Genomic DNA, 14,581 nt, shown 5'->3' with positions numbered 1-14,581 from the left:
GAATCTAGGATCAATATTGAAACCCAAGACTATACTTAGTAAGACCTGCTTCAAATTTGTGAGTATACCTTAAGATGATGAAGAGAGCAATCTATCCATGCCTCCTTATATGAACAACCATTTATATAATGGCAATAAAATTATTTCTAATTCGACAACAATTATTTCCTAAAACAGTCATGGTTTGTCTCTGAACTTAGTTCAGAAACTCAGCCAGTCGGCAGTGAATTAAATTTGGAAACCCAGTTCTTTTGCTGATCACTGTTCTATTCTTGCCTCAAGGAAATGACTATCCTTACTATCCTAAGAAGTCTGATTTGCTATCTCAAACCTTACACATGGACTTAAACAGTGAACTTTTCTTAGTCACAGGAGGGAAAGAGGGTGCCCATTGTAAGAAGCTCATTAGCAATTTCCAGCCAATCATATTGTCCCCTAAGCCTCAATTCTGTAACCAGTCATGTTTCCCTCACCCCCATGATGCTCCCAACTCTGTAACTAATAGGATTCTTTCCCTGCCTACAAAGTCTTATTCTTTGTTCTGTACTACTTCCCTAAAACTAGAAAAGAAGAGTTGTCCTGCTTGTGGTCTTTGACTTAAATGGAAGCAGCTATGAACTTGCTTTATTAACAAGAAGTACCCCTGCTAAAACAAAACAAAAACCTATTATCTTGCCAAGAGAATACGTGCCTCAATCTTTGTTGAAGTTCACTCATGACAAATGTTATGCCTGGGAGATTGTGGCCAATAATTCACTTTTAAATACTGATCTTGATTCTAGTATAATTTATTGTTTGATGTTCAGCATTTTGAGTGTTCTAGAATACTTTGAGACTTGTATTTATAGTTTGGGGATTTTTATTATCTGTTAGTCCTTGAAAGATATCAAACTTCTGGTGTATAATTCTAGTTACCAGGTCACGTCTTGCAATGTATCTAGTAGTTATTGAGTTTTCACAACTGCATCAATGTGCTCCACAGTTTCTATAATTCCTTGTCTAATATATTTAGATCATATTAAGTTCAGGTCCCATAAGGAAAACCTTTTTATGATTTCTGTTGGCAATAACTTCATCCTTAAAACTATCATAATCCCCATCATTTCCATAAATAAATCCCTCATCACTCTACCATTTGTTCTATGATTCTTTGTTGATACATTGCTAGCTGAATCTATGTTGTAGATGCTCATGGGAGACTCTGTGATGACATTCTTGGATCTTAGAGGTTGCATAATAAACATTCAGAGATAAATCAACTTTTGCCATACTGGACAAATCCAGTGATGTGCACCTCAGTTCTGACTATTGCTCAGTGAAGTGATATCTACTTTTTCTCAAAAGAATTTTATAAAATTTTGACCTATTTGTCATGTGCCCCCAAGAATATCTATCAATTCTCTCCTTCCTTTTTGGGGAGTAAGTATGAATCCTTTATATACTTTCCTTTAGAATGATGGATCCTGTTTTGTTTTAGTTTGTTTTTTAACCATTATCTTCTATTTTATATATATTGGTTCCAAGGTAGAAGAGTGGTAAAGACTAGGCAATAGGGGTTAAGTGACTTGCCCAGGATCACACAACTAGGAAGTGTCTGAAGCTGGATTTGAATCTAGGACCTCCTCTCTCTAGTCCTGGCTTTCCATCCACTGAGCTACCTAGCTGACCCCCGTCCTCTGTTTTGCTAATACTGTGTAGATTTTTATTAGGCTACTTTCCAAATCTGTTATGGTCCATTTCTTAGTGTAGGAAATTTGCATTAAGATAGATAAGATTGCATAGATGTACATTGCTTTAAATGTGTTTTTCCTATTTAGCTTTTATTTCAAGATTCTAACATTTAATTTAATTTATTTATTTACAGCCTACTTTTCTGTTATCTTTACACTTTATGTATCTTATTAAAAGTTAGAGGGCAGAGGAACAAGAATATTTTTAATTATTACCTTTATTTATTGGTTCACTGTCATCTCTAAGTTTAAGCTTGAAAATTTCTGTCTATCCTTCCTTGGCATATATTAAGACTTTTATAGTAATCATGTCCAAATCACATTTTATCATCATTTGACTCAGCCATTCCATGAAATGAAGGATAGTTCAATATAAGCTCCATGAATTTTTCCCATAAACTGTTTTGTTTGGGGGGCAGATGACTATTGTTTGTAACTAGCAAAAGATACAGTCCTGGATGATTATCATAATAAACTTAATTTTCATTAAAAATATGTTTCCAATCTTGTATTTGTGGAGCTGATTTTTTTTTGTAAACTCAAATGTAGGACTTTACATTTATCTTTATTTAGCTTCATTTTCTTATGTTCAATCTATTATATGAGCCTGTTCAGATCTTTTTGGCCTCTGTTGTCCCCTGTATTAGCTCAATTGCCTCCTAAAATGATAAACTTACTTTTAATGCCTTTATCCACATCATTGAAAAGTACCATGTTTATTGATATACCTCATCCCATTACAACAACCCATTCTTAGCCTTGTTTTAAGTAATGCCACTAGAAATAACCCATAAAAATGAGGGGATGTTGCTTAATTGGTTAATGACTGAACAAATTGTGGTAGATGATGATGATGAAATACTATTGTGCTATAAGGAATGGTAAATCACCTGCATGAACTGATGTGGAGTGAAATGAGCAGAAAGAGGAGAACATTATACACAGTAAATGAAACACTGTAGGATGATCAAATGTAATAGACTTTGCTACTAACAGCAGTGCAATGATCCAGGATAATTCTGAGGGATTTCTGAGAAAGAACGCTATCCACATCCAGAGAAAGAACTGTGGGAGCAGAAATGCTGAAGAAAACATGATTTATCACTAGAAAGAACCCTTAATCTGAGCAAATAACCTAATAAAAATTGGAAATGCTTACCATCAGGCTGAAGAGATTTCAATGTTTCATTTAGTTCTTCCTCATTTAGGCTAATTCCCAACTTTTCCATTATAGGTACAAGATCATTAACATTGACTTTCCTGTCATCAACGTTGATGATAAAATTCAATGCATTTTTTAGTGCTATAAAATAAAAAAGTAAAACTTTTAAGTGATGGCTCTAAAAATCATATAAAAGCCTTTAGAAGAAAACAAAATAATTTCTCATTGAAGAAGTTTGTGAAAGTTGAAAGATTTCACATATTCCTACTTTTCATCATAAAAAAGTTGCATTCAGAAATATGCATGTATATAGAATATATAGGTAATTGCTAAACTTCATGGTTTTCAAGGCACTTTACACTTATTTCATTCCATCCTCATCACAGTCCTGTGAGGTAGGTCCTATTATTAATTCCCATTTCATAGCTGAGGATGCTGAGACTAAAAGAGGTTAAATGACTTGCCCAGGGTCACACAGCTATTTAGTGTCTGAAGGAGGATTAGAACTCAGATCTTCCAGATTCTAAGATCAATATATTATCCACTATCCCACTTAGCAGTCATAAATGGTCTAGACATATCATATCAATGCTGAAAGATGATTAATGATAATAATAATAATTAGCATTTCTATAGCACTTTAAGGTTCACAAAGTATTTATGTATGTTAACTCATTTGATTTTAAAAGCTCCTTTTTCTTGATAGTCAATGGTTAGCAATCTATGTCAACCAATTTTAAAATGAATGCTACAAAAAGATTTCTATTGATTTATAATGAGACACAAGTTACCAATAATAAATATGTGGTTTTATGGCCAGTGCTATTTTTTTTCCCTATTGAACACCTCTTATTTTACTGAAAAAATTTGAGGCCATTCTCCAAGAGCTCCCTCTACTCCTCATTTCACATCAATCAGGTGGTCTCCCCACCATGATCTCCTCCTTTATTCCTGCCTCAAATGAAGAGGAGGTCCTTCTTACCAAGGCAAACTCTTCAAGATATATAAGTGATCTCATTTCATCGCATCTCCACAATGTTTCCTCCAAATATTTTCATCCTTCCTCAAACCTCTCATGTCTCTCCCTCCCCTCACACTTTCAGCTGATAACCTTGCCTCAGATTTTATGGAAAAAATAGGGGGCACTCTGTCATCCCCTCTCTATCACTTTTTTTTTAGTCTGTCCTTGTCTACCAGCTACTTCCCTACAAACCTTCCCATGTCTCTCCATCCTCTAAAAAAATCCCTCACTTGATCCTTCCATTCCTGCTAATTATCACTCTACATCTCTTCAGCTTTTTGTAGTTAAACTCTTTCAAAAGAAGAGACGCCACCATCTCTCCTCATTCTTGTCTTACTACTTTATAACCTGGCTTCTACCCCTATCATTTCACCAAAACTGCTCTTTCCCCAAAGTTACCAGTGGTATTAGTGAATAATATATGGCTATTGTCCTTTTCTTAATTGTCATTCTCTTAGATTTCTCTGCAGCCTTTGGCACTGAGAACTCTTCTTTTTGATATTGTCTTCTATCTGGGTTTTTGGGACATTCCTCTCTCCTGGTTCTCTTAATACCTATCTGACCACTTCTCAATCTCCTTGGCTGGGTCCTCACCCAGATCAAGTCTTCTTAACCGTAGGTGTCCCTCAGGGTTTTGTCTCCCTCTATACTAATACTTCACTTGGTGATCTCATTAGCAACTATAATATTTAATAAACAGAATTTAATGCAATATTTTACCAGTAACTATAAAGTTTAATCTCTATGCTGATAATTTTCAAATTTATCTTCCCTGCCTGAATCTCTCTGCTAACCTCCAATCTTGTATCTCCAACTGCATTTCAGGCATCTCTCCAACTGGTCTCCTAATAGATTCTTTAAACTTAACATGACCAAAACCAAATTCACTCTTTTTTTCCTAATTTTTTCCCCTCTATGGATCCTCTTCACTGTGTAATTATAATGTTTTACCCTAAAGATTCTATTTCCCAGAATTCCTTTTTTAACTTTTCCCAGAATGCCTTGAATTATGTCCTCCACTTTGCATCCTTACATTTTGTAAATACGTTTGCTGGAACCCCATCTTTTTCTGCTCTCTTTTTCCCATGCTCTCCTCCCTCCCTCTCTCTTCCTGCTTTTTTTTTTTGGTCCGGGCAACTCTCTTTGCTAAGGCTATCATTTTCATTTACTTCAAGTTGTTGTTAATAAATCTTATAAAATTATGATACTTGGAGTATTGTATATTAATTTTTAAGCTTACATCACCTTCCCTTGTTCTATAGAGGGCAATATCATTCTCTCTTGAAATTGAAGTGTCAATCTGGACTCTTCACTTAGCTTTCCACATCCCTGTCACACCATATCCAAGCTGTTGCCAAAATCTATTGATTTCATCTCTGTGACATCTCCCAAATATACTCCCTTCTTTCCTCTGACAATGCCATTACTCTACTGCGGACTCTCATCATCTCATGCCTGGACTGTAGTAATAACCTGTTGGTGGGACTGGCTCCCTGATATCTCCCTTCACTCCAATACACCTTCCATTTAGCCACTAAAGTGATTTTCCTAAAGCACAGATCTAACCGTGTTATCTCCTTCCATCCCACGCCCCACACTCAATAAATTTCAGTAATTCCCTATTGCATCCAGGATCATATACAAAATGCTCTGCTTGGCATCCAAAGCTCTCCATAACCTAGCCCCACTTCTACCTTTCCAATCTTCTTATACCTTACTCCTGAAATATACTTTGCCCATGGCACTGGCTTTCTTATTGGTTCATGAACAAGATAGTCCATCTTTTGTCTCAAGACATTTTCTCGGGCTGTCTCCCATGCCTGGAATGTTCTCCCTTCTCATCTCTGCCAACTGGCTTCTTTTAAATCCCAACTAAAATAATACTTTCTGTAGGTACCCTTTCCTAATTTCTCTTATCTCTGTTAAATATTTTTATTTATTCTACCTATAGCTGATTTTTATATATTTGTTTGTTTTCTCCTCCATTAGATTATTTTAAAAATATTTATTTTATCATTCTTTCTCTTTAAATTTTGAGCTTTAGATATTCTATAGTTCCTGTCAAATAGTCTTAGATACTTAATAAATGTTTATTGATTTGTTGATTTTCCAGAAGAATGTCCCTTCTGTCATCCCTAGTCTCTCACTCATTTTTAATCTCTACCTACTGGCTACTTTCCTGCTATCTACAAATATGACTGTCTCCTCATCCTCAAAACAAACAAAACAAAACCAAAAAAAGAAAAAACTTTTACTCAATCTATCCATCCTTGCTGGATATCTTACATCTCTCTCTTTCTTTATGGAGACAGTTAGGTGGTATGGTGGATAGACTTCTGGGCCTGGAGTCAGGAAGATCTGAGTTCAAATCTAGTCTCAGTCACTTACTAATTGGGTGACTCCAGGAAAGTCGTTTAACCTCTAATTCCCTCTATTTCCTCATCTATAAAATGAGGATAATAAGATCGTCTATTTTCAGGGTTGTTGTGAGGATCAAATGAGATAATAATTGTAAACTGCTTAGCAAAGTGCCTGACACATAATAAATGATATATAATGTTAGCTATTATTACCTATTTCCCAATATAAATGTTAGCTATTATGAGTATCATTCATAAACTTCTTGAGAAGGCTGTCTATGATCAGTGCCTCCATTTCTTTTTCTGTCACTTCTTAACTCTCTGTAACCTGGTTTCTGATGTCACCAATTAATTGACACTGTTTTTTTTTTCTCAAACCTCATTCTTCATGACCTCTCTGAAAGCTTTTGAGACTACTGATCACACTCTTCCCCTTGATATTCTCTTCTCTCTGGGTTTTCATAGTGCTTTGCTTCTGTTCTCCTTGTTTCAAGTCTTGCTCACTCCAATCCACCTCATACTTGGTGGCTAAATCAATATTCCCAAAGGACAGTTCTGAGCATGTCATTCATTATTTTCAATAAATTGCAGTAGTTCCTTATTTTCCCCAGGATAAAATATATAATCCTCTCTTTGGATTTTAAAGCCTTTCACAATATGATCCCTTCCTATATTTCTAGTCTTCTTTATACCTTAATCCTTCCCTTTCCTATATATTCTATGATACAGTGACACTGAGAGAAAGAAAGAGAGAAGAAAAGAAAGAGAGAGAGAGGAAGGAATGAGGGAAGGAAAGGAAAGGACGACAGAAAGGAGGGAGGGAAGGAAAAAGAGAAAAAGAAAGAAAGGAAGATGGATAAAAATTCATTCTCACCTGGGTCTTCTTGATAGCTTTCACTTTCAGATATGTTCTTTATTACTTTCTTTAAATCCACATATCCTTGATCTGCAAAAGTGAAAAAAGAAACCCCCCCACATTCAGATATTCCAATTGGTGAGAAATAAATTTTTGAAAAATCTGTTCTCCAAAATATAAGGTAAAATGTAATACAATTTTTTCTTTTATGTAGAAAAATCTCTAAGCAATTATTCTTCAAATTAATTCAGTTATAGGCTCCTCCTATTCCATGCATGTGTGTGTATATATATATATATATATGTACATATATATATATATAAATAATATTGTTTCAAAATTAGATTACACTCGATTATATCATAGAATATGGGAGTTATAAGGGACCTTAGAGATTATCAATTCCCATCCATTATAAAGTAGAGTTATGTTTTTATCAACAACATTGTGAACAACTGATCTTTTAACTGAACCTTTTTTCTATCTGAAGACTTTGCATGATGGGCAAAACCTTCCAAAATGGTCCTTCTGTTTTGGGGGTATTTTTGGTTTTAAGGAAGCTCTTTTGTTTATGTTGAGTCAAAATCTGCCACACTGTAACTTTTATCTGTTGATTCATTCTCCCAAGACAAGCAAAATAGGCCTTAATCCTTTTTCTACATGACAGCATTTGAAATATGTCAATAGAGTCATCCCCCCCCCCTAAGTTTTCTGTCTCTATGTGAAAGGTCTCTATTTCCTTCAACAGATTTTTGTGCAACTGGACTTTTCAAGTCCACGTAAATATTTTATTCTGTCCACTTTCTTCTGGTTTCATTCCAGCTTGCCAAAGTCTCTTCTAAAATAGGATGCCCAGGAATGGACTTAATACACCAGATTTTATCATATTACTTTCTCAGTCAGTCAAGAAACATTTACTAAGCACCTACTACATTCTAAGTACTATGCTAAACATTGGTGAAACAAAAGTGATATTTATTTTAATGAGTCCTAAGTTCATACTAGCTTTTGGGAGGGATTGACATAGCACATGCTATTTATTAAAACCCATAGAATTCATTATTCCAAGGATTCCAGAGACAGAAGTTCACACTGTATAGGCAAGTAAACTATTTTACTTAGAAACCCCATGAGAACAGATGAACATGAAGACCAGCAAATTGTCAGATGCAACTTTGCATTGAGTTGGCCAAGTGATGCAATCAAAAGAGTGCTAAACTTGGAATCAGGAAGAATTCAAACCCAGAATCAGACACTTACAACTTAAGTGACTCTGTACAAATCATCTCACCTTTTCCAGCCTCAGTTTTCTCATCTACAAAATTATGATAATAAGTATGCTTTAGATTGTTGTGGGAATCAAAAGAGATATTATGTGTAAAACTCTTTACAAACCTTAAAATGCTCAATGAATGCTGTTATTGTTACTACTTTTATTTTAAAAAGAAAATAAGTATATATGTATGTGTATATATGGATAATATGTATGCACATACACATTTAAAATAATAGCCAGCATTTATATGGCATCTTAATCTTTGCAAAGAGATTTGCAAATGTTTTCTCATGACCCTCCAATGACTCTAGGAGGTAGACACAGATATTATTATTATCCTCCTTTTACAAACGAAGAAACCAAGGCTGAGAGAGGTTAAATGACTTGCCCAGGTCACATTGTTAGTAACTGTCTTAGGCAGGATAGGATCTCAGGTCTTCTTTTCTCCAGAGCCGCTGCTCTATTCACCGTGCCAGCTAGCTGTTTCTATTCATTTACTAAGATCCAATTCTTAGAACAAAAGACATTTCCTTGCCCTATCACCCTTGGCAAAACAAATAATTTCTAGAACCTTAATGGAAATTTTAAGGGTGCAGAAGAGAATCCTAATTGCTTTGTACTTAGCTGATCTTCACATCCCTTATGGAGTGCTTAAGCACTCTTGGGTAAGGTGTATGTATGGAACCATACCAATGTGGAGGAAGGGAACTGAGAAAATGTAAAGAGCAGGCTGACAGAATATCTCAAAGTGTAGGGACAACAGTCTTGCATCAATGGAAGAATACATGCTCTTGTTCTGAAAGAAGAATTACTGGACTTAAAACCCCATCTATGGTCTGGCCAGAACAGAACAGAAATTTCCCTCTTTCAAAAAAGTATCCTAAAGGATAAGAAAAAATTTCACAGTATCAACAGAGGCTAGAAATAGTGCAAAGATGGCAGAGTAAATAAAGGAACTAATCTGAGCTCTTCCAAATCCCCACCCCCACCCAATAACTCTAAAATAATGCCTCAAAATGAATTCTAGGGTGGCATAACCAACAAAAGAATGGAGTGAAAAAAAGGGAGGCAGAAAAGATCCATTTCACTGGAGTGAGAGTAGACTGCTCAAACTATATTCCAACAAGTTAATATCAGGCCATGGGAAAAACAGAATCAGTAGTAGCAACTTCTGGAACTCTCAGCCCATAGACAGTAGAGGTAGACAACTAGTGAGAAGAAAATTGTAGGGAACCTTTTGCTAGCATTAGGTACAGAATTCTATTGCATTGCCTATATGTGATTCTGAGCTGCAGCCCAGGGCAAGGAAGATTACTAGTATACTAGAGTATGCAGCCATGGATGAGCAGAGACCCTAAAGCCCAGTTCGGGGTAGAAAAAGAGTGATTGAGGGTACTCATAGACCAGTAGACTAGAGCACATTCCAGGAGAGTATTGACCACATTCTCTTCTTAGATCATCCCAACACCGAAGAACTAAAAATTTACATACTAATGGAACCACCTCTGTAAATTGCAACACAAAAAACATAAAGCTGGAAACAGTGTCTCCTTCATCTTGGGAGCAGACCCCAACTTTAACAGAAAGTAAAAAGTCAAGAAATAGTCTAGAAAAATGAGCAAACAACAAAATAAGGACCTGATGATAGAAAGTTAATTTGCAAAAAGGAATATAAACACACAAACTCAGAAGAAGACAATAAAGTCAAAACAGTTACATGTAAAGCCTCAAGGAAAAATGTGAATTGGTCTCAGGTCCCCAAGTAATTCTTGAAAGAGCTCAAAAAGCATTTTAAAAAATCAAATAAGAGAAACAAGGGAAAAACTGGAGAAAGAAATGAAGAAAACCATGAAAAAAGCCAAAGCTTTGAAAAGGAGGCAAAAAAAAATACTGAAGAAAAATAACATCTTAAAAAACAGAATGGGCCAAATAGTAAAAGAGGCCCAAAAATCAATTAAAAAGAAGGATTTCTTTAAAAAATAGAATTGCCAAATGGAAAAAGATGTATAAAAATTTACTGAAGATAAGGTCTTTAAAAAGTAGACTTGGCTAAATGAAAAAGGAGGTATAAAACCTATTGAAGAAAATCTTGAAAAATCAGATTGGGAAAATAATTGATAATGACTCCACAACATATCAAGAAATAATAAGACAAAATCAAGGATGAAAAATAGAAGAAACTATGAAATATTTTATTGGAAAAACAAATAACCTGAAAAACCGATTAAGGAGAAATAATTTAAGAATTATTAGATTGCCTAAAAATCATGATAAAAAAGTCTTAGAAATTAAAATAAAAAGTCATAGGGGCATAGGAGTATCTATGTAGCACAGTGGATAGAGCACCAGGCTTTGACTCAGTAGAATATTGGTTCAAATTTGGTCTTAGACACTTTATAGCTGTGTGACTCTGGGCAAGCCACAACCCCAGGCAGAATAGTTTCTGAGGTTTTGAAGTATTGCATAAGTGTGGAGATTCTGGTTTCAAGACCTGCCTCTGCAGTTTTTCAGAATAGTAGAGATAATGTTTTTAAAAAGAAAAGAGGAGGGAAGGAAATTATACAGGAAAACTGCCCTGATATCCAAAAAACAGAGTATAAAATAGAAATTGATAGAATCTACTGATCACCTAGAGATCTCAAAATAAAAACTCTCATGAATATCATAGTCAAATTCTAGAATTCCTATGCCAAGAAAAAAATATTTCAAGCAGCCAGAAAGAAATAATTCAAATATCATGGAGCCACATTCAGAATTGAAAAACATTTAGCATTTTCTACATGAAAGGCTTAGGTTATAATATTCCAGAGGGAGCCAGGATTACAATCAAGACTCATCTATCCAACAAAACTGAGTGTAATCCTTCAGGAGGAAATGGATATTTAAAGAAATAGAGGACTTTCAAGCATTCTTTATGGAAAGATCAGAACTGAATAGAAAAGTTGACTCTCAAATATAAAACTCAATAGAAACAAAAAACAGAAAATAGGAAAGAGAAATCATAAGGAATTCAATAAAGTTAAATTGTTTATATTCTTACATATGAAAATTATATTTATAACTCCTAAGAACTTAATTATTATAAGGGAAGTTAGAAAGAATGTACTTAGAGAGCATGGGGGTGATTTGACTATGATGGGATATCTAAAAAAAATAAATTTAAGGAATGAGAAAGAAGAAAGCATTAAGAGAAGAAAAAAGGTAGAATATAGTAAATTACCTTACAAAAAGCTATGAAAGAACTTTTATAGCAGAAGGGAATATGGAGTGAACCTTACTTAGAACTGGTTCAAAAAGGAAATAAAATCTGGATATAGAAATCTTATTCTATAGGTAAGTAGGAGAGGAAGGAGATAAGAGAAGATATATAAATCTTATTTTATAGGTAAGTAGGAGAGGAAGGAGATAAGAGAAACAGTGAAGATGATAGGAGAGATGGGGTGTAGGGAAGGTGGTGAACAGAAGCAAAATACTTTTGAGTAAGAATAGGGATTGAAAGGAGAGAAGGATAAATAAGAGAAAAACAAGAAGGAGAAAAATAAACAGTAATCATATTTGTGAAAAGAATTTTATAGCAAGTTTTCTGATAAAGACCTTATTTCTCAAATATATAGAGAACTGGGTCAAATATAGAAGAATACAAATCATTGATAAATGGTCAAAGGATATGAAAAGGTGGTCTTCAGATAAAGAAATCAAAGATATCTATGGACATATAAAAAGGTTCAAATCACAACTGATTAAAAGAAATGCAAATTAAAACTACTCTCAGGTACAACCTCATATCTACTGGATTTTAGCATTATAGAAAAGGAAAATGTCAAATGTTAGAAAGAATGTGGGAAAATTGGGACATTAAAGCAGTGTTGGTGGACTTGTGAATTGATCAACTATTCTGGAGAACAATTTGGAACTATGTCCAAAAGGCTATAAAAGCATGGATATCCTTTGATCCAGTGATACCATTACTAGATCCATATCTCAGAGACATAAATAAAAAGGAAAAGGATGAATATACTCAAAAATATTTATAACAGCTACTTTTGTGGTGGTAAGAATGGGAAATTGAGAGGATATCCATCAATTGGGGAATGGCCAAATAAGTTGTTGTACATTATTGTGATGGAATACTATTCCACAAGAAGAAATGATGAGCAAAATACTTTAGAAAAATCTGGAAAGACCTTCGTGAACTGATACAAGATGAAGTGAGCAGAACCAAGACAAAAATTTACATAGTAACAGCAGTATTGTGCAATAACCAACTATTAATGACTTAGTTATTCTTAGCAATACAATGCTGAAGAAAATTTGGAAGGACTTGTAATAAAAAATGCTATCCTCCTCCAGAGAAAGAAATGATGGAATTTGAGCAGATTGAAGTATACTTTTTCTTAAACTTTCTTCATTTTTCTTGTTTATTTATGTTTCTTTTGGTCTGTGTTTTCTTTCACATGACTAATGAGGAAATATATTTTTCATGATTGGACACACATACCTATGTCAAATTGTTTGCTGTCTCAATGAGAGAGGAGGAAAGGAAGTGGAGACAGAATCTGGAACCATTTTTTAAAAGAGCCAATTTTTAAAAATGTGTTTTAAATGTAATTGGAAAAAATAAAAATATTTTTAAAAATATCAATAGAGGTAAATGAAGAAATTACACGATACTTAAAGGAACTATAGACAATGAATCAATGTTTTACTAAATATTTAGGCACAAAATAATGGAGCATCTAATTCATAAGGGAAAGTTAGCTGAATTACAAAAAGATATAGTAACAATAATAGTTGAAGATTTTAATATTCCTCTCTCAAACCTAGACAAATATAACAACAACAACAAAAAACAAATAAAAGGGCAAATATTAACTGAACAAAGTGATAGACAATTTGGAGCAAAAACCTTTAAGGCTTTTCTGAAATGGAATATTAAGGAATTTATGTATTTCTCATATTACATGGCTGTTTTGTAGAAATTGGCCATGTACTAGGGCAAGGAAAAACTATAAATAAATTTAAACAAGCAGAAATATCAAGCATATGTTTTACAGATCATGGTGTGCCATTTAAACGGTAACTAATACATAGTGTACAAGCAAATGGAGCCCATACTTTCTGCCCAAATCATCAGCTCCATGCCTTCTGGTTTGAATTTCCATTCTTTATGAAAATTTACCCAGTTTTTATTATTAATTAAGGCATAAAAAGGCCCTAAATTCCATTTGTCTCTTCCTTGATCAGCCTTATGCTAATGTATGACCAGGAAGACCTTTTAATCTGGGATGTAGTTTCTAGTAATGATGTTGGTAACTCTAATGTTGATAGATTACAAAGGACATGGACCTGAAGAAAACATTTTGAAGTCCATTTGAAACTCTGCTGGTTGCCTTGGAACTAACTACATGGTACCCAAGCAAATCCACTTCCCAAAGGCTAGGAAGGCCTTCTAGAGGGAGGAAAGGTACTATTTGTCAACAATATCTTTGATGGATTAGTGCTGGATTAATGGAGTAGTCTTGAAAAACCAGGTGATAACAGTACTTATTGAGTGTCCAAAAGCACTGGTCAGTTACCAGTTCTGCATACATCATGATGAATTTGTATGTTTGCTAGACCTTCTTAAATTAATGTTGTCCCTATCTGATTCTTGATTAGCATCTTTCACAAATACTCCCTCATCTGTATTGTAACAGACAGATATCCTGCTGAAAGCCCATGGTTGTGTGAGAATTGGCTAGTTGCTAGCTAGCTGATAGAAGTGCCTCCATCACTGATTGATGCACCTATATACTGGAAATTCCTATGTACCCAAATAACTGAATAAGACAATTTTATCTAAGCCAGATATACAAGGTTATAAGGCTCTGCCGAACACAATCAGTTTAACAAACTTTCCTAATCACAATGCCCTTGGGGTTGAATGTATGTGTAGAGGGGAAGGTTATAATTCAGCCATTCGCTGATTATTAAAATTCCCCTCCCATTTGGTCTCTGTGAATCTTCTCAGCAACAACTATCAAATATAGGACTCTTAGAGATCTGGAGTTCTGAAAAATTCCATTTCACTTCCTGTGCTTGCCTGTGGGAGTAAAAGGTTAAGGAGCCACATGCTTCCATGTCTTAATAATGGACATGCAGATAATAATTTACCTCATTTCTATTCATTCAGTACT

At 34.5% G+C, this 14,581-nt stretch overlaps 1 protein-coding gene across 18 annotated transcripts in view; it reads right to left on the bottom strand.

Moving 5' to 3' along the window:
* Positions 1–14,581, bottom strand: part of EFCAB3 (EF-hand calcium binding domain 3) — a 722,802-nt gene that overhangs the window by 467,167 nt on the left and 241,054 nt on the right. For all 18 annotated transcript variants that reach the window (XR_008916397.1, XR_008916396.1, XR_008916398.1 and 15 more), the window contains exons 77-78: positions 7,148–7,219; positions 2,890–3,033 (exon numbers count right to left, since the gene is read on the bottom strand). Coding sequence is in view for 15 of the 18 variants with exons in the window: in XM_056817026.1 (XP_056673004.1) it covers positions 2,890–3,033; positions 7,148–7,219 (216 nt within the window). In the remaining 3 variants the exon portion in view is untranslated. The remainder of the gene's footprint in view (positions 1–2,889; positions 3,034–7,147; positions 7,220–14,581) is intronic.

The sequence above is a fragment of the Monodelphis domestica genome, chromosome 2 (genome assembly GCF_027887165.1).
Source record: "Monodelphis domestica isolate mMonDom1 chromosome 2, mMonDom1.pri, whole genome shotgun sequence".
NCBI lineage: Eukaryota > Metazoa > Chordata > Mammalia > Didelphimorphia > Didelphidae > Monodelphis > Monodelphis domestica.
Note: the sequence above shows the minus strand (reverse complement) of the source record. Positions and strands in the feature narration are given on the sequence as shown.